This window comes from Crinia signifera, chromosome 8 (genome assembly GCF_055691185.1).
Source record: "Crinia signifera chromosome 8, ASM5569118v1, whole genome shotgun sequence".
Taxonomy (NCBI): domain Eukaryota; kingdom Metazoa; phylum Chordata; class Amphibia; order Anura; family Myobatrachidae; genus Crinia; species Crinia signifera.
This window is the reverse complement of record NC_139224.1, coordinates 122,892,706-122,912,422: the sequence shown is the minus strand read 5'-3', so window position 1 is coordinate 122,912,422 and position 19,717 is coordinate 122,892,706. Positions and strand designations below refer to the sequence as shown.

The 19,717-nt window shown below is 43.9% G+C and overlaps 1 protein-coding gene across 5 annotated transcripts in view; it reads left to right on the top strand.

Moving 5' to 3' along the window:
* BRDT (bromodomain testis associated) overlaps positions 1 to 19,104 on the top strand; it is a 95,133-nt gene extending 76,029 nt beyond the window's left edge. For 3 of the 5 annotated variants that reach the window (XM_083157107.1, XM_083157108.1, XM_083157109.1), the window contains exons 18-21: positions 10,148 to 10,239; positions 12,566 to 12,771; positions 14,594 to 14,783; positions 18,480 to 19,101. In XM_083157107.1, the coding sequence (XP_083013233.1) occupies positions 10,148 to 10,239; positions 12,566 to 12,771; positions 14,594 to 14,783; positions 18,480 to 18,548 (557 nt within the window). In that variant the 3' untranslated portion in view covers positions 18,549 to 19,101. Of the gene's footprint in view, positions 1 to 10,147; positions 10,240 to 12,565; positions 12,772 to 14,593; positions 14,784 to 18,479 lie in introns of all 5 variants that reach the window. The other 2 variants (XM_083157111.1, XM_083157110.1) reach the window with 2 other exon arrangements.
* Positions 19,105 to 19,717: the final 613 nt, after the last annotated feature.

The following is a 19,717-nucleotide window of genomic DNA, read 5'->3' as shown; positions in this document are numbered from 1 at the left end:
ATTCCCGTTTTTTTCCATCTGCGTAGCTGCACACTGATTTCCTGGCCTCGCAAGCTGCCAGGAACCGACCAACTTACGCAGCCTGTCCAACCCAAGCCAATAGTAGCAATTGTGATATGAAGCAGCATCTAAGGGCGCTGCACGCAGATCGTAAATGTAATGCAGCATTTACATTTTGGTGGATGGAATTGCAAAAGCAGCTTGTGTGCAGCTGTGTAAATCTGTCCATCTCGGAATCAAGCCCTCAAAAAAAAAAAATGCATGGGAACGGAGAAAATGGTACCTGTATATACCACAGGTTCCCAGACTCTGTCCTCAGGACCAAAAGTGAAATAATTGGTTCCACCTGTGGCTCTTTTAAAATGTGTCCGTGAGTAATGAATGCACCTGTGCACCGGCGGGTGACCCGGAAAACATGAACCGTGTGGGGTCCTGAGTAGCGAGTTTGAGAACCCCTAGTATATACTAATAGAACATACCATATTGCAATGCGAGTGATGCAAATATGTTGTTTGTGAATCTAAACCACAAGTGCTGGACAGCTTTACTTTTACATTATTTAGGACAGAGAAGAAATGTCACTGTGTGGTGCACCTATAGAAAGTTTATTAAAATGTTACCTTTAATTGATATTTAGTTAAAAGTATAGCGAAATAAAATGACACATAACATGGAGGACATACAAAATTTAGTTAAAAAAAGGATATAAGTTATCCTTGCGACGTGGGGTCCCACACTCCTAATCCCCAGTTTCCACTCAGATTTTGTACACTGTCTAGCAAAAATATTTATTTCTTATTGTACATATAGATATGTGGCAGGCAATGAGCGTGTGGATCTTAATTAGGAAAAAATTACCCCAATCATGGGGGAAGGTCGGCGCACTTTCAGGCGAAAATGTCAATTAGGGTAAATAATATATATAGGGCGGTGTCGATATATAGTTCAGTTAAACAGTGCTGATATTGAGGGAGTACCGGTACCAGATTAAATATAGTACTGTTGCGCTAATTGCATTAATTCAATAATAGCGCTAATCCCAGTATCTGACAGGTACTGTAATGTGCCGGCGGCCGTGTGATTAGACAGTATGGGCTGGCTAGTGTTCCTATATGAGAACACTGACAGCCGCTCCAAACTTGGTATTTCACACGTTAACCAAATGTATTGGCGGCAGTGTTTAACCCCTTAGTCCCTGGAGTGCGGCGTGTTCTATTGTAACGCGCCGTCTCTCAATTGACAGGACTGGGTATGGTATCAGACCGGTATCGTCTCAACAACATTAATCTACAGTTTGAACTTTGACGGACGCTCTTCAATGTAGTGCTCGCACGCTGACCAACCGTGTCGGTAACAGCGGTGAGCACTATACGCCGACTGAGCGTCTCAGTGACAGCGTACCCCTCAGTCCCTGGAGTGCGGCGTGCTCTTTCGTGACACGCCGTCTCCCAATAGGTAGGACTGGGTGATGGAAGATAGGAGTGCACCCTCAGCCAACGGGCTGTATGCTTGCGCACCCGCTCGAAGCCACAATTATTAAGCTAAACAGATCAAAATTTCAACATTTCAATGGGGGTGGGGGAGTGGGGATAGCCCACGAAGTGTACGGTCGGCGTACGCTTCGCTAATGAGCTTCGTCAGGACCAACCTGGGTGGTACCTGCGAGCTCTTTAAATACCTGTCGGTTCAAGAGTATAGTGATGCGCAAGTGCGCTCATTGGCTGTCAGGAATGTCACTCAAGGATCGCATAATACGTTGTACATTATGGTATGTATTCCATTTAAATACATTCAATGGGGACAGCAGTGTAGTAGTTAAAGGGAAAAACGCATAGTTATAGTGCGTTGGTGCGAATCAGAACTTATATCGCCGGGAGCATTGTATTGGTTGGCCAGTTAAACTGTCAATCAAAATACGTGTTGCACCGGAATAGGTGCCCCGTGTATTGTTTACTGATCCCATGGTCTCCATGGTTACAGCAGTCCGAGTCCGATATATGCGTTATTAAAATTTGACCTGATTATTCAACAAATTTGGCATGTTAAGTTTATCTCATTTACTAGTTATGATGCAATGTCCACCAAAAGCGGCAGCAATTATATCAGGGGATACGTAAAAACTGGATGAATCGAGGGGGTTACACTCATGTTTGACTACAGATAGGACACGGACAATTTCCAAGTTGCCAAGCTGTCAATCAGAATAGGTGTCGCCTTGTGGTGAGTGCCTGGTACATAATGGAAGGTCTCTAAGAATCTAGTAGTTCAAACGTTAGTAGGGGACATGGGGTGACCGTTCTTTTGGAATTGCTTATGTTCCATATTTTGGGACCCCAGTGATGACCATATAATCTGTGTAATTCATTGATAGAGGTGGATATAACGACGGGGATCACAGATAGTGGGAGACATGAAAGATAGATCGAAATAATCAAGAAGAGTGAATTTTACTCTTCTAGTGGAGAAATTGGTGAAAAGGGGAGAATATGAAAAATCGTGGAGTGTGTGTCAATCATATAGGTCCCTAATAGGTTTGGGACAAGAGACAGTGGCAGATTAAAAACGGGCAAAAAAACACACGTGCATGGTAATTCAACATAAAAGGGGTGCATGAAGGGAGAGAAATTATTGATATTAAGATAATAAGAAAATATAAACATATTATAGGAGATAGTAGCTGTGTGTATTAATTACGTCTTGGGGGATGATAATATCGATAAATGGGTGTCAAAACGAAAATAAGTGGATAGTGCTGTGAATCTGAGATCCAGGATTGTACATCCAACTGAGGGTCCACACTATCGTCACCCACCGCGTATGTGTAGGGGGTGACATGTGATATATTTAGACACATGTACCCCATACGCGGGGATGGGGGGCGACAATTAGTCCCCAGAGGGTGTCTTCCCTGAATCATATTAGTGAATGTGGTCCTTCTAAATAGTGAAGAAATAAAATTGGATGATAAGGAAGTATGTGAACAATTGTTCTCTCACATGACAATGGTTCATACATTATCAATTATGATGGAGTGAAGAAAAATAGTTATATAAAAATATATACATAATATATAAAAAATTGTATATGTAAGTGAAGTCGAAATAGTAATATAGAGTTATTCTCTTCTTTTTATAATATGTTGACCATCATGTACTCCCATTGATATAAAAAGTGAAAATCGATGGTCTTGGTGGTAAATGCTTTATCGTTATGAAATATCAAGATTAATAGTGCTGAGGCTATAAGATCCCAGTTGCGGTAACGTATATCTAAGGACGGTTTATGTAGTTGTCATGTCATGCATAGTGATGGCGATGGACCTACATGGGTGGGATAAAGTTAGAGGAAAACAGTATAGTTGTTTTCTTCATTAAGTCCTGATGGGCACATGGACCTCATCAGGAAAATTAGGCGGGTTTCCTGTTTTAGAAGTTCTTTATCCCAATCGCCCCTTCTTATATTCATGGTGACTTTGGTCATTCCAAAGGCCTTTAGGCCATTAGGGATGCCGTGGTGATATTTGAGGAAATGCCTCGCCACTGGGGTCAGAGGTTTAAAGTTGGATTTGTCTCTTGAGGCGTTTTTGATATTTTGCAGGTGTTCAGATAACCTTTTTTTAAAAGGCCTGCGGGTTTTCCCGATATACTGCTTCCGCAGGGACATTCTAGATTATATATAACCCCTGCGGTGTCGCAGGTGATATAATCCTTAATTCGCCAGGTCTTGCCAAATTTGTCAGTATATGTGTCACATGGCACTATATACATGCACATCTTGCAGGTGCCGCACTTAAAGGTACCCTTCTTCCTGATTTTCACCGCGGTCCCTTTTTCCAAATGGCTGTGTACCAAAATGTCTTTCAGATTTTTGCTGCGCCTCCAGCTGATGTCAACCTTATTGCTGAGGATCTCATTCAAATCTTCATCAGTCTTCAGAATGTTAACATGTTTGTTCAATATTTGCTGCACTTTCTGCCACTCTTTACAGAATGTGCCGACAAAGCGTATCTTCTCCTTTTTCTCAGGTGTTTTGTTTTTAGGGACCAGGAGTTGTTCTCTTTTGATTTTGTGTACATCTTTTCTAGCTTTTTGGGTAGATTTTTTGCTATACCCCCTGCTGTGTAGTCTAGTATCTAGTTCGTCTGCTCTTCTTCTGTATGTCTCATCGTTGGAGCAGTTTCGTCTAGTTCTAAGGTATTCCCCTTTGGGTAGACCCTTGATAACAGGTGGGAAGTGTGCACTCTGGTTGTGTAACAGTGAATTAGTGGATGTCTTCTTGCGAAAGATATCAGTACTGATGGTACCATTGGTCTCAACATAGATTCGTAAATCCAGATATTCAACCTCCCTTTGGCTGGCATGATGGGTAAGCCTAAGGTTTTACTTTTACACTGAGGGGGTTATTCAGTAAGGATGTCAAAAGCAAGATCTTTTTCTACTGTCTAAACAATGTGCGTTGCAGATGGGGCAAATGTAACATGTGTGAGTTTAGATGTGGGTGGGGTGTGTTGGAACTGAAAGCTAACTTGCAGTGTAAAAATAAAGCAGGCAGTATTTACACTTCACAGAAACAAATTAACTTCCCCAAATCTAATGGGGCCTTCATATTACATAGCGATTTTTAGACATTTTCTAAGCGATCTGACTAGATTGCTTAGAAAATGACCCTACATCATTGTGTGTGTAGGGGCCAGCGATAGCAGTGCGCGGCCGTGCACAGCCATATCGCCGGTAGAATAAAGAAAGAGCAGGGACCATAAATATGGTCATCTCCATTGTTCTCTCACCGGAGAACAATGGCTCTGACAGCTCGCTCAGCACACAGCACTACACATCGCTGTGTGTGTGTTCTGAGCGATCTAGCATAGCTCAAATTGCTCAGCACACTCAGGGCTGGCAACAGAAATCTTGGGGCCCTGTACACTGATATCCCTTCAAACCCTCGCCCCCACGTAATCCCAAACCGACACAACCCTCTTCTGCATGTAGAACCTACTGGACACAAGAATAATAATAATAAAAAAAAGAGTAGCATAATGAAAACACAACTAAAATACACCCTCCGTACTGCCCCGTATATATAACACATGGTGGGGATAGAACCCATGACCTGAGTGCTGTGACTGTGAGGCAGTATAGCCAATACATCGTCCGTACTGTGCTGTATATAGAACACATGGTGGGGATAGAACCCATGACCTGAGTGCTGTGACTGTGAGGCAGTATAGCCAATACATCGTCCGTACTGTGCTGTATATAGAACACATGGTGGGGATAGAACCCATGACCTGAGTGCTGTGACTGTGAGGCAGTATAGCCAATACATCGTCCGTACTGTGCTGTATATACCTGTAGAACACATGGTGGGGATAGAACCCATGACCTGAGTGCTGTGACTGTGAGGCAGTATAGCCAATACATCGTCCGTACTGTGCTGTATATAGAACACATGGTGGGAATAGAACCCAGGACCTTAGTGCTGTGAGGCAGTAATGCTAACCATTACACCGTCCGTACTGCACCGTATATATAACACATGGTGGGGATAGAACCCATGACCTGAGTGCTGTGACTGTGAGGCAGTATAACCAATACTAAAAATTAAATTTTGAAGCATAATAGTAATTCTGTACAAAATACATTATTGTGGATTTAAAAGGTAGGACTGAGAGATACTGTACATTGTTATATTCATACAGGCATGCTGAGAGCCTGAGACTTGTAGTTCCACATAGCATACTGTAGGCATAGCAAAAAGAGAAAATCCTTCCCTCCTAGTCAGTAGTGTACCTACTGTATACCATAGAAGATCCGGGGGTGGGGGGGTTGGCAGGCTTTCACGCTGGAATCTCAGTCACGCGGGCACAGCCTCAGGCACAGTCAGCAGGCACCGTCCAGACTTGCACATGCGCGCGCAGTAAGACCTTTACTTGCGCAGTGCAGCCCAGAGACAGCCGACTCAGGCTCAGCCTCCGAGCGCTGAGCGGCTGTCTGTGACGTAGACGGCGCGGCGCGGACACACAATGGGGCAGATGTATTAACCAGCGTTAAGTGCAAAAATGCACTTAACGCTGGTTAACTGGGGGGGAATAAGTCTGTCCCTAATGTATTACTAGCGCACCTAACGTGCGCTAGTGACAGCCCGCCGAGTTACGCTCGGCGGGGCTGTCCCTGCAATCCCCCCAGGGATTAACGGCCGGGGCGATGTATTAACAGCCTTCAAGGCGTTAATTCGCCCCGGCCGCTTCGCCAGCTCAGGGCTAGCGTTGTCCTATCCCCCACTATGGGGACAACGCTAGCCCTGCGTCTGGCTTGGGCTGCGCTGGAGATCTCGCGTGAACAGCGAGATCCCGCGCATGCCCAGTGCGGCCGGCCGGGGGACAGGAGATAGCGCATCAGTATTAACTGATGCGCTATCTCCAGAAAGGGACATCGCCGGAGGGGGGAGTTAACGCTCCCCCGCTTCGGCAGACAAGATGTTAATACATCTTGTCGATGTCCCTTCCTGCTTCGCCTCACTATTGAGGCGAAGCAGGAAGTATCATAGCGGCGCGATAAGCGCTGCTATGATACATCTGCCCCACTATGTGTCAATCACCGGCGCAGGCAAGTCGGGCGACATCACACAGCCGGAGTAGAGGGAGAGAGACCCGTGGACGGAGCCGGCTGAGGTGGAGAATGACTGTGAGTGTCAATCACCGCCAGCTGCCCGCGTGCCTGACAGGGAGCTGAGGCGGGGGCCGGCCGGCACAGACTTTCACAAACACCACGCCAACGGGGATAATAGCAAACAGAGGGGCCCGTCACACATGTCCCCTTTGAACCCCCCCCCCCCCCCGGTCGCCGGGCCTGAGCACACTCGCCATGTGTGTGCAGGACCGGCAACAGAAATCTTGGGGCCCTGCATAATGATATTTCTGGGGCCCACCACCAATCCCAAATCCACACATCCCTCTTCTGCATGAGCCTCATTCAATATTTTGCTGCTCCAGATCCTGCTTTCAGGTGTGGACTTCTCTCGTTCTCAGTCCTGCTGGCCTGCCTGCTGCTTCCTGCTGGCCTGTCACTTTCAAAAAAGAACACCTAGCACTACAAGCAGGCAGGGCAGGTTGTTCGCAGAGTGCGGAACATATGACCCGCGCCTGCGCAGTAAAAGTACAGGAGCCAGAGCACCAGGGGTGGGTATGGCTGTGCACCTGCGGCCCCAGGCTGTGCGCACACATAGAGTAGAGGGCTCTGAGCACCGAGCGGCAGGGCACACACAGTAGATGTTGGTGGCACACAATCAGACTCAGCCACACACAAATGCTGCTCAGTAGACGGTCACCTGGCAGGTCATTATTCACTGGTGGAAGAAAAAGGGGGCAGTGTAGTTCCTGATGAAGAATAATCTACACCTGGGTACACAAAACCAAAAGGAGTAATTAAATATACCAGAGAGTATTCTGAGTTAATATTTAATCTTCTAACCAACTGCTGCATACATCCATTGAGTTAGCCAGGACTCACAGAGGGAAAAAAACTAGAAAATGTACAATTGGATGCTAGTGCGCTGTTGGAAGAGTAAATGCTGATTGTATCCACTGAGAAGAAATGAGTTCGGACACACTGCTACAAATGTAACTACAAATGTAACAATTTTATAATAAAATGAAAATAAAAGCACACAAAAAATTAAAGTACATACAATTATTAAAAGAAAAAAGAAAAAGCATAAAAATGCTATAATGTGACAGCCAATGTAAGGATTTAAATATCAGGATAATTATTCCCTATAGATGGGGGTATATATATATATATATATATACAGTGGTCGAAGTGGAAATTTTGAAGTGGGGGTATGGAAATTTTGAAGTGGGGGTATGGAAAAGTAAAGAGTGAATATAGTGCGCACCTTCGGACACCCCCCTGTCCATCAACGTCCCCTGCCAGACTGCCCCGTTGTACAGGGGTATTACAAAAGCACAATATGTGCTGCTGAGTGATCAGAGAGCATCCTGAGGGGGAAAAAAAACATTTTTTTTTTATCTTCAGATTAAAGTGGGGGTATACCATACCCCCGTATACCGCCCCACTTCGACCACTGTATATATATATATATATATATATATATATATATATATATATATATATATATATATATATATATATATATATATATATATATATATATATATGATGTGGGTCTACTGTTGTTACTTTTGCACCGATATAAGGTGTTTTAATTAGCAGCAAATAAATCTGGGCAAATCAGTAGGATTTGACGTAAGTCCAAACATATGATTTATGTGGAGTGCAGACAGTCCATCCTTTTTAGCATGTGAGCAAAACACGCAGATCTTCAATGATTTTGAAAGGGACGGATAGCACAAGTTTGACAGATGATTTAAGTCATGGATCGTGTGTCCACAATAGAAATGTCGATTGCAGATAATGTGTTCGCCTACTGAAAGCTGAGGTCCCGTCCTGGGTGGGCAGGATAGGATATTAAGTCCGCTGGCTATTTGTGGTATCAGAAAGCCGGTAAATACCTTTAGTTGGTACGCTCGTTTCTATGAGCCGCCGCGCTCATGTCCCAGGAGCCGGGCAGTGGGTCACTTGTATGCTGCTTGTGTCCGGTGCTGCAGGGCACTTCCAGGTGAACGCTCTGTATGTAGCGTGATGCAGCAGAGCTTGACCCGACAAGCAGGAGAACCACCAGGAGACAGGATTTGCGTCAACGCGTTTCGTAACCCTTTGTGTACGGGGAACTTTTTCAAGACACCTGTCTTGAAAAAGTTCCCCGTACACAAAGGGTGTATTTTCTCGTCTTTTTGGGGCACCTCCATAGCAATGAAGGTACTCTGCATTCCCCCAAAATTGCTGCCCTATGGAATGATACAGTGGTCATTTCAGGATATCACAATTTCTGTCCAGATGTCAGACTGACGTATTTCTTGGTATCTCCTCAAATTCCAGACTTCCCCACACAAAAGTTACAAACTTGCATTTAAATTGGCACAAAAGTCTGATAGTGGGCCAGATGCACTAAGCTTAAAATAAGCGATACAGTGGAGTGATAAACCACCAGCCAATAAGCTCCAATTGGCTGGTTGTTTATCACTCTTCATTGTATCACTTTTTGAAGCATGGCACACTTTTTTCTGGCCCAATGACAAACACGGAATGCCTAGATCCACTTTTTTGCTATCTTGGCATATACATCACATGGCATATATATATATATATATCTCCGCAACTCACCAAAAACATTCTCAGCCACTTGGAGCCCTAGCAAACTTCCCTACAAAGCTGTCTATTAAATCCACAGTTATTGACAGCAAGTCCCACAATTATCTCCTCTCCCTGTCTCTCAGTCTTCTTTATTCTCCCTCCTTTTAATATTTATTAACAGCGATTTATCTAGCCATACATATTCTGCAGTGGTTTACAGCAAATATTTTTTGCCATTCATTGCCTTATTACCTGCCCCAGTATAGCTTATGATCTATGGCCATGGTTCCCAACCCTGGTCCTCAAGTACCCCCAACAGTGCACGTTTTCCAGGTCACCTGGCAGGTGCACTCATTATTCAGGCACATTTGAAAAGATCCACAGGTGGAGCTAATTATAGCACTTGTGATTCTGTGTGGAGACCTGCAAAACATGCACTGTTGGGGGTACTTGAGGACCAGGGTTGGGAACCACTGATCTATGGTCTTAACTAAACACGCAAACACTAACCAATTAACTTACCAGTATGTCTTTGGATTGTGGGAGGAAACCCATGCAAACAAACATGAGAAGAACATATAAACTCCACACATGGTCTGGGTGAGTAAACTAAAGTCCTCATTGGCGTGAGGCAATAATACTAACCACTATGCCAACTTTGCAGCTATATTGTCTTTTTCCCTCAACTATAAAGCATTCAATGTTTGTTTGCTTGGTCTCTGTTAGCCAAACTGTCCATAACTTTGTAAAAAAAAAAAAAGGTTTTCCTCATACCTGTAGTTGATGATGCTTTTGTGGTATTCTAATACTGTGTATTTGTCTCTCCCTTTTACTCACACTTCTTGTTTTTGTTTCTAAAAAAAATAAAAATTTTATGTAAAAAGTCTCACTAAAAGCTGACTGTTCTTGTGTGTTTATTGTGCATTACCTCAAAGGTTCATACAAACCTGCTGTGGAAAAAAGTCCTTTAGAAAATGCCAATCAGTCCAGCCAAGGAGATTGCAATGTGAAGACTCCATCAGAGAAGGTAAAGTATTTTCATGTAACTTTAATTGGTTTCCAAACGGAAATCCTGTTGGTCAGGATAAGGGCAGCTTGATGGACCTCTGTACAAATTAGGTAATCCTGAGACTGATGTATGAAGGTGACAGCATTTGTTAAATGACCGGGTCGCCATGCGCTACTGTCCATATCAGCGCTGCCTGCAGCTAACGATTTCAACAGCTGCACAATGGTGATGTCCTATGCCCACAGATGGGACCAGGGCTGCCGCTGAAAATTGTGGGGCCCAGGACGGCCCAGATAGATAGTTATACTCCTTACCAGCTGAAGGCATCATTGTACATTTGGGGGATATGGGTGCCTGCTTCTCCACGATATTGTGATAAGTTGGACCTGATATTTAAAGAAGAAAGAAAAGTGTTTTATGGTATATCAAAGACTGTTATACAGGACATCAGGGGACTATAGTGTCTGTTTTAGTACAGTACATAATCATTTATCAGAGTCCGGTGTCGGTAGCAGAGTGATCCTCCTTGTTTGTCCACATAAAACATCATTTGTCAAAATCAAACACGTCTGTGAATATGAGAAGTAATAAATAATGCAGAATGAGTTGTGAGGAATGACCAGGCTAGATTGATGAGAGAGTATAAGAAGAACAAGTTGTGAGTGAGGAACCAGAAATTATGTACGATGAAACTTCGGACCTTATTCTGGTAGACACGCAACACTGCAAATTTTGCAGCGTTGTATGTGGCCCAAACGCCGCCCCCCTCACAGCCGCGATACGGCTGCGAATGGTTGATTTGCATAATCATCTATTCACAGCCTTCTGGGACCATCGAATGATTTATCAAGCGCACGCAGATCATCTGTGAACACCCTGTGCGGGAAGCAGGCAGGCAGCTGCCGTCAGCTGCCCAGCCCCCGCATCATTGCCGGACTTCCCTCGGAACTCCAATCATTTTCATGGGAACACCCATGAAATGCTGGTCATTCCCGTGGGCTGTGCCCACCGCAACCCCTCGCACCCTGCCTGCACAGACGCAAAACATAAAATTAGAATAACCCCCTTCATCACAACACGCTTCATTTATTTTAAAATAGAAGCTCCCTGGTCATCAAATGGTGCTGCTGCTAACCTGTAATTACCAAGGTTTATGCTCCATACTGTATATACGGTACCAATAGGTTCCCTCTTCTGACAATGCAATGGAGGAAACGTTTTTTTTTTTTTATGTGGTAATCACCTTACATTATTGTGCATTACTCCTAACACTTCATTTTTTGGGATTGTGGTTAGGTATAGTTATGTTTTTAGCTGGAAGGAAACTTAAAATACACTGTATCATTATAATGACTGTGTACAATGCAACCACTGGTATTTCGCACCTCATTTGTCACTCACTGCCAGTGATCTGTCATGTCCCACATAACACGCCCCACACATCTGATTCTAACTAATGATGTGCAATGCTTCCAAATCTTTCCAATGGTCCGAAGAATGTGTCCATGCTCACTGATCCTCAAGTTAAGTATTTAATTGTAACCATGGAATAAATAATTCCGTTTTGATCTTTTGACTGCAGTTCTCTTAAAAGTAAAGGAAATCTCCCCATTACACTACAGATAGAAGAAATCCATATACTGCAAGCATAGTTTTAAATAAGGCAGAAACACTTTAGGGATGGCCATAGTTGCATTTGCCATCAATGGCAAGAGAGCAAGTGGCCATGATAGTGTAGTACTATTCAATGGATGACATCGATGGTTTTTGCATATCGATCCCCATTTTCTTTGGTCTGTGGGCCAATCAAAATAAGAAAGTGTTGCTTCACGGGTGTCGGGGGCAGAGCTGTGCTCCGTGTCCCGGCACCTTGGGGAAAAACCAAGAATGAAACGTTGTTTAAGCTTGACATCGATGGTGGGAAACAATTTAGTTCTCCCCAATCTATGGCAAAACTGCTCGACATCGACCATAAACCATCAATGATTTCTAATCATCGATGGTCGATGGCCATCCCTAAAACACATTCCATCATGGTGAACCAGTGTTTTATAGCTGCGTTAACAGTAGGGATTTAATAAAAAAAAATGTATATAGCAAGCGCATGTCTGTGTATTGGTCCTACATGGGCAACATTGTAGAAATATATAATTAGTCACCTGTGAGACAGTTTTTTATTTTATTTCAAAGACACATTTTGAATTGCTTGTTTTATCGGATAACAGTGTCTTGTAGTAATGTACATTATGCAAAATTTTGATTTTCCAAAACGGGGTATTAGAAAATCTTATTGTGGCTTTGTCCATACTAAGCAGTAAAAATATATTTTTTTATATTTTTCAAGACTATCAAGGTAAAAAACCCCTTATGCTGGGCAAGTTTTTCAAAAGCCCTTAGCACTACTCCAGTGGCCATAAGGTCCTCAAGTGACAGCTTCCAGCAGTTCAGGAAGGCTGCAATAGCCAAAGAAGAGCGCGAGAGAGCACTGAAAGCCCAAGAGATAAAGAGACTGCAAGAGTCGCATGTTCTAGATAGAGGAGACAAAGCAAGGTTGGAATTTTTGTTTTGTATTATCTTGGTAACAGGATTAGATTTAGATAAAAATTGTGCAAGAACTGTACCAAGAACCCCCCTCAATCAATGCACTGTTTTGTTCTCAACTTTGCTGACCCTTACACAGGTCCTTCATGTACACAGTGGTCTTTAATATACATGACCCAATTCCCATAAACCACCCGAGATGATTAAAAAAAGTTCATGTACTGTAAAGGTGCCCACACACTAGAAAGATCTGGGATCGTAAGATGTGCGCATAAATTAGCCTTGAAATCTTTTTTCCGTCCTGGATAAAAGATTTCAGGCAAGCGCATATTTTTACCAAAGATTTTTCTTAAGATCCCGTGTGCGTTCCTATGGATCTTTTGTTAAATCTTCTGATCTTTTGTGCAGCACGTAAGATAAGAAGATTCAGCTAAAGATCCACGGGAGCGCGCATCGGTCCAAAATCGGCCGATTTTCGACCGATTATCAGTAAACATCGGACGATATATCAGCCGATTGATCGGAAATTGGCCCAAAAATCGTTCTAGTGTGTGGGCACCTTAAGTTTCCTTCAATTATGCCAGTAAGAAAATCAAAAATATGACCTTTCATCCATGGTAAAATACTGGCCCTGAGTTAAGCATATTGTGTTTAGCATGGAAAGTGCCTTGTTTCGCCCAACTGCAGAGTGTTTTCGATCCCTTGTTTCTTTATTTTATATATAAAATTTATATTTGTATTTATTTATTTTGATATAAACGCTGTCCCTGGATAGAATGTGTTATATATAATGTTACACAGTAACGCAAAAGGGTACTTGTTTCCTACCACGGCCACAATCGCGGGCATCGTGTACCTTAAAGTTAAGGTACACGATGCCCGCGATGGACCCGATTTCCTTTGAAATCAGGTGCATTTTGCCGGCAAAGGCAAAATCGCGGGCATCGCGTCGGTCGCGGCCATTAACATTGCCCCCGACGCGACCAACGCGATGCCCGCGATTTTGCCATAGGCTTCAATGTTAAAATATTTTTTAACATTGAAATCGGGAGCATCGCGTCGGTCTTCTGCCATTATAATGGCACAAAATGAGATGGACTTGATTAAGTCCATGTCACATAGGAAACAATGTGAAATGGGCCAATATGACCCATTTCACATTGTATATGGCCCCGTCGTCACCCCACGATTGACGTGAACCCAAAGCGTGGCGAGCGCAGCGAGCCCGCGAGGGGCGGCGGTGCGCGTCCTCCGACCTTTTCATACCCCTACTATCCACGTCGGTGTGGAGTTGAGAATATAAAGTGTGGTGAGCGCAGCGAGCCACCGAGCCCGAAGCGTGGCGACCTGTGAAGTTATACGCGTCCCCTCGCGGGGCTCGCTGCACTCGCCACGCTTCAGGCTCGGTGGCTCGCTGAGCGCGCCACACTTTATATTCTCAACTCCACGCCGACGTGGATAGTAGGGGTATGAAAAGGTCGGAGGACGCGCACCGCCGCCCCTCGCGGGCTCGCTGTGCTGGCCACGCTGTGGGGTGGCGTTGAGGGTGTAAAATTGGGAGTCTAGGGAATATTTTACATTGAATCCAATGTAAAATCGGGTCCCAGGGACCCTATTCACATGCAAATCGGGGTGGCCGTGCTAGGAAACAAGTACCCGCAAAAGTATGGAAAAACATGTCCTCCACCTGTGATTCACTTATCTGTTCTGGTGCTAATGTCATAGGTTGATTAAAAAGGGATGTGCCCTAAAGCTGTGAATTTTTTAAGATATTAGAGAAGATTAAAGGCTCTGCAGAAGAAAACTCCTGTATGGTATTAATTTGTTACAGAGAACAGAATGAGATGGAAACGAATATCTGTACTTCTGTTGAGACCAAGATCCTTGATGTGCCGTCCCTTATTGTAGAAGAGGCAGCTAATGATCCACATCCCAAGGAGACTGGCATTCAGGACAGTCGCCCTGAGGAAGAACGCAACCTGGCGAGGAAGAGAGCGCAAGAGCGGCGCCGCAGAGAGGCTGTAAGTGCCAGATGCATAGTAGTAGTGACACCTATTCATTCTTGTATTCGGAAAACACAGCATTCGTACATTCTGTTACCAAATGGAGATGGTTTATAGCAGGCAGTACAGCAGTGTTCTGCACATTGGCTCATCTAGTTTGTGAAACTTTATTAAGTAAAGTAGGCGTGTGGTAGGGTATAAAGGAGGCCAATAAGGAGTGTATAGACACCAGAGGGTCCACATTCATGGTTACTAAATGTCTTTCTGTTAAAATGTCTACATTAACCATATGGCAATATATGAAAGTTGAAATTCGTTTTAAAACTATGGTTAGAGTAGGTGTTCTTGATAGACAGGTTTTGACATTCTGATCGACATACAGTATTCGGTGTCCTCATATTCTGTGTTGACATGAATAGAGACCTAATATACAGAATGTGGGTATACATTTTCCCTAAAAGAAATATGTGCACATGTGAAATACAAAAATATGCATTATTAATTTACGTCCTTACAAATTGGGGGAGGGGGAGGAATCGGTAAGTTTTGGGGGTTTGTTTGTTTTTTTGTCAGATTTTTTTTATATCCAAAAACCATTAGTCTCCCCCCCCCCCCCCCCCCCCCCCCCCCCCCCACAGCTACATTACTGTAGTAATAAATAATACCCATCAACAGTCCATGGATTATTAATGGCACTTATTTTGCAAACGCTGGTTTATTACATTTTCAAGCCAAATACAGGAGAACTGTATATATACAGTATTTTTCGATACAAAATAATAAAAGAGATAGTCAAGTGAAGAAAGATAAGTAGGAAGGAAAAGAAGAAAGAAAAAGTTAGAAAAGAAGACTTGGTACTTGTTTCCTAGCACAGCGCCCACTAAGCAAATAGCTTAGTGGGCTATTCTGCGTAGGAAAATCACATCGCGTAGCATGTATAGTGCTGTGCGATGCAATGTCCATATTAAGGGCACAGGAGTGCTTATACAATGAAATATCGCATAGGATGGCATGGTTCCAAATGCGATGCGATATTTCATTGTACAAGCACCCATGCCATGATATATGATGGGTGACATTGTAAGCACCTCTGGCATTGTTTTGCATTACCCCCACTATCCACGTCGGCATGGAGTTGATTTTATATAGTGTGGCGAGCACAGCGAGCCACCGACCCCGAAGTGTGGCGAGCGCAGCGGGATACATGTAAAGTAATCCGCATACCCGCGCGGGGCTCAGCACGCTTCGGGCTCGGTGGCTCGCTGCGCTCTCCACACTATACAAGTTCAACTCCACACCGACGTGGATAGTGGGGGTATGAAAAGGTCGGAGGAGGCGTTCCGCCGCCCCTCGCGGGACTCTGTGTTGACCAGCCCCCTGACCTTGCTGGTAATGAGGCAATATAGTGTCCAAGTTGAAAATAATCCCAAAAGGAGTTTGAGGGAAGGCCAAAGGTGGGTTGCAAATCAGAGAAGGAGCGGAGCCCATCTGAGCCAATTAGATGAGATAGTCAAGTAACACCCGCCTTGAACCATACAGACATGGAGGGATAGGGAGAGAGAATTAGGGGGTGTCAGGATTGTGTACAAGTGGCATCGGTAAACTGGCTAAACTTTGCAAAGTTTAAAGAACAAGCAGGGGAGGGTCGGGTCTAAAGTTGGGCGTCTCAGACTGGGGAGTTGTTGAATCCATAGAAGGACATGGGACGGGGTGCCCAATGCACTTCCAGCAATAAGTGGGCACTGCTTGCCAGGAGGGAACTTAGACATTTCAATAACTCTAGCTAAATGTACTGCATGATGAAAGCTAAGGAAGTGCGGTAGTTGTAAACCACCATCCGCCCGGCTAATTGTTTACTGATTGTCCACTTGTACGCATGCCTTGTATTCTGCCTTTGTTTCCTTCCCTGGTTTTCTTCTATATCCCTCCCCCCCCAGAACAAAAATTTAGTATTGTGGACTCTCTTTATTTGTCATCTCTATTCCTTAATAAAAAATTATTGATGCAAAAAAAAGGAAAGAAATGGGGCTGAAATTGCCCCGTGTGTATGCCTTTTTACACGCACAATTATTTGTGAAGCTTGCGCACAGGCATTCCCCATACCCCTTTCCTTGGTCTTTACCATTGTAAACATGCCCAGGTGATTAGTCGATCCCCACTCCCCAACACTACCGTCACCATCTCTGCCCCATAAAAAGAGACTGTCCGGAGGGAGGGGGGGCATGGGGATTTGCATCTCTAATTGCAAAAGAAAGCTGTGCAAGCGGGTTTCCTCATGTAGTCCTTGTTTGATGAGTGCGTATCGACAGAATTGCAGACATGAGGGGGGTATTCAATACCAGCTGATATTTGCGGTTGGGATTGAATTGCAGGGAAAATAGTGGCGACCACCTATTCAATGCTGTCTCCATTTTGTCTATTTCGGCCATGAATTGTCGTGATCGCTGCCGAATCTTGGCAGGCGGGACATTGAATCATGTCTGGCGTTCTGCGGTCAAACAAAACGAAACCGGTCTCAGCTGTCGGGCCAGATCGACAGTCGTGACCCGGGATTGAATTATGTAGTATTGTATTGTATTGTACTGTATAGTTGTACAGATACATAAACATGCCTGCGGGTCAGTAATGGCTGAGAGGAATATTCAGCATGTACTGTATGGTCCTGATGCTTATACTCCAGATACAGGCAAATATTGTATTTGGGGCCTTATTCAGACTTTATTTCAAAGCACTTTTTCAGATGGACAAAACCATATTGAACTGCATGTGGGCCAGATTTTTTACTTGCAAAGAGTTATACCCCTTTTACACGCCGCAAAACCCCAGGTCTTCGGCAGGTCAGACCCGGGTCATCGGCGGTATAAATGGGACATGCCGTGTCCCTTTACATGGGACTTCTACCCAGGTCCGGACCTGGGTAGAGGGCCGTGTAAATGGGTACTTCGGGTCATCTGACCCGTCTCCCATTTACATCAATGGGGGACGTGCAACCTGCGGACCGCAGCATCCTGCAGACAGCAGCGGAGGAGGTGCATCCATTCACCTCCCGGACGACGGCTGGGGGGGGTGCACGGGGGCTGGGGGAAGCCCAGCAGCTTACCTTGGGCTGCCCCCAGCATGGCGATCAGCGGTCCCAGCAGGGATCACCGCGGTCCCGGTGCTTGGAGATGATGTCATCTCCAAGCGCCGCCTCCGTCTACACTGCGGCTGGACACCATAGTGTAAATACCGGATTCAACCCGGCTTGGATCCTTCTTCCAAATGCCGGGTTGGATCCGGGATTTTGGTTGTAAAAGGGGTATTAGATTTGAGTGTGTTATTTTGTTTCTGTGCAGGGTAAATACTGGCTGCTTTATTATCACAATGCAATTTAGATTTCACAGCTCACCAAAATCAAAACCGCTCTGCACATATTACATCTGCCCCATGTGCAGTGCAGCATGGTTTTGTCCACTCATGAAAAATGTACTTCAAGTCTCAATTAGGCCCCTGGTTCTTTTCTCACACCACAAGATCAATTTCGTTTGACTTGCGTTCAATTTGGCATCTAATCCAAAGTGACCAGTCTTTATAGACGTCCTTTAATCTTCCTGGCAATATCTGTAGATGTCTTTTAAATGAATGGGACTAGGTTTTAGAGGAATGAGTAACAAGGAATTCCCCAGTCACATTGATAAGTGTAATACTGTATATTCATCTTCCTTTTCTTTCCAGATGGCTGGAACTATTGACATGTACCTACAGAGTGACATTATGGCAACATTTGAAGAACATCTATGCTGAAGTTGTGGAACCTTTACACCAAATGCCTTTATACAGCTACTTGCTATTAGCACAAAGAGTGCTATTAAAATTCTACTAGCACTTATTTAATACTATGATAAAAGAAATTGTAATATATGTGGCTGAAGGATCTTTCTATATGATTTGTAAGTAAGATCCACGTTCCTTCTGAAACACGTCTACTTTAGCACAGAGTAACGTTCATATGACTCGTATATATTGTACTTTGTTTTATCACACCTTTTCAGAAGGTAAATGAAATTTTTGTAAAAAAAAAATCTCACTTTAGTTTTTATATAGTGAGTTTCAGTATTGTCCTCTGTCTAATACTGTACATGTTACTTTTGAAGTCAGGGGTGATTTGAGTTTGTCCAAACGCTCAAATCGACAGATGTTGTAAAAAAAAAAAGTATTGCTCGAACGGAAAAAAAATCATTGTCCTATAAAAACAATTGTTGAAATTGTATATTGTATTTATTTATTTTTTTGCTTTAATACAGTGTGTATTGTGTTGTAATTTTCTAAACTAAAAGCAGTCTTTAATTTTTTTTTACTTTTTTTTGTACTATGAAGGTTCTTTATACCTATATTATTTTGTTGGCTTTCTATTGGTGGTTACTACAATAAAAGCTGTTATTTCCACAACATTTATGTTGGTTAAAAACAAAGGATGCGGCTTGAAGCAAAAACATTACATCTCAAGTTAAACTTCTACAGCTATATCACTTTCATTTTTTATAAGAGGAGTAATGCCACAATTGATTATCAGCAACATGTGTATACCTCCCAACAGTCCCGTTTTTCGCGGGACTTTCCCGGGTTTTTTTTGGGATGGTCCCGTTTCCTGCCCAGGGCTGGCAGTGTCGCGGGGGGAAGCGCAGCTTGGAGCCCCCCAGCTTGAAGGGAATAGACACTGTGCGCATGCGTCTATTCAGCGACGCAGATAATGGAAAACGGGGCGTGGCCCAATGGTGTTGTTTAAATAGGCCACACCCCTTTTTGGACGCTCGCACGGCTCCACCACGCGAATGTCCCTCTTTAACTAATGCAGAAGTTGGGAGGTATGCATGTGTGGCAATCGCACTGCATACGTGTCAAGGTTCCTTTGGCTCGTGCTCTCAATGAGGGAGGGAATATGTGATTGATAGAAAGTGACCATTTCTTAAAAG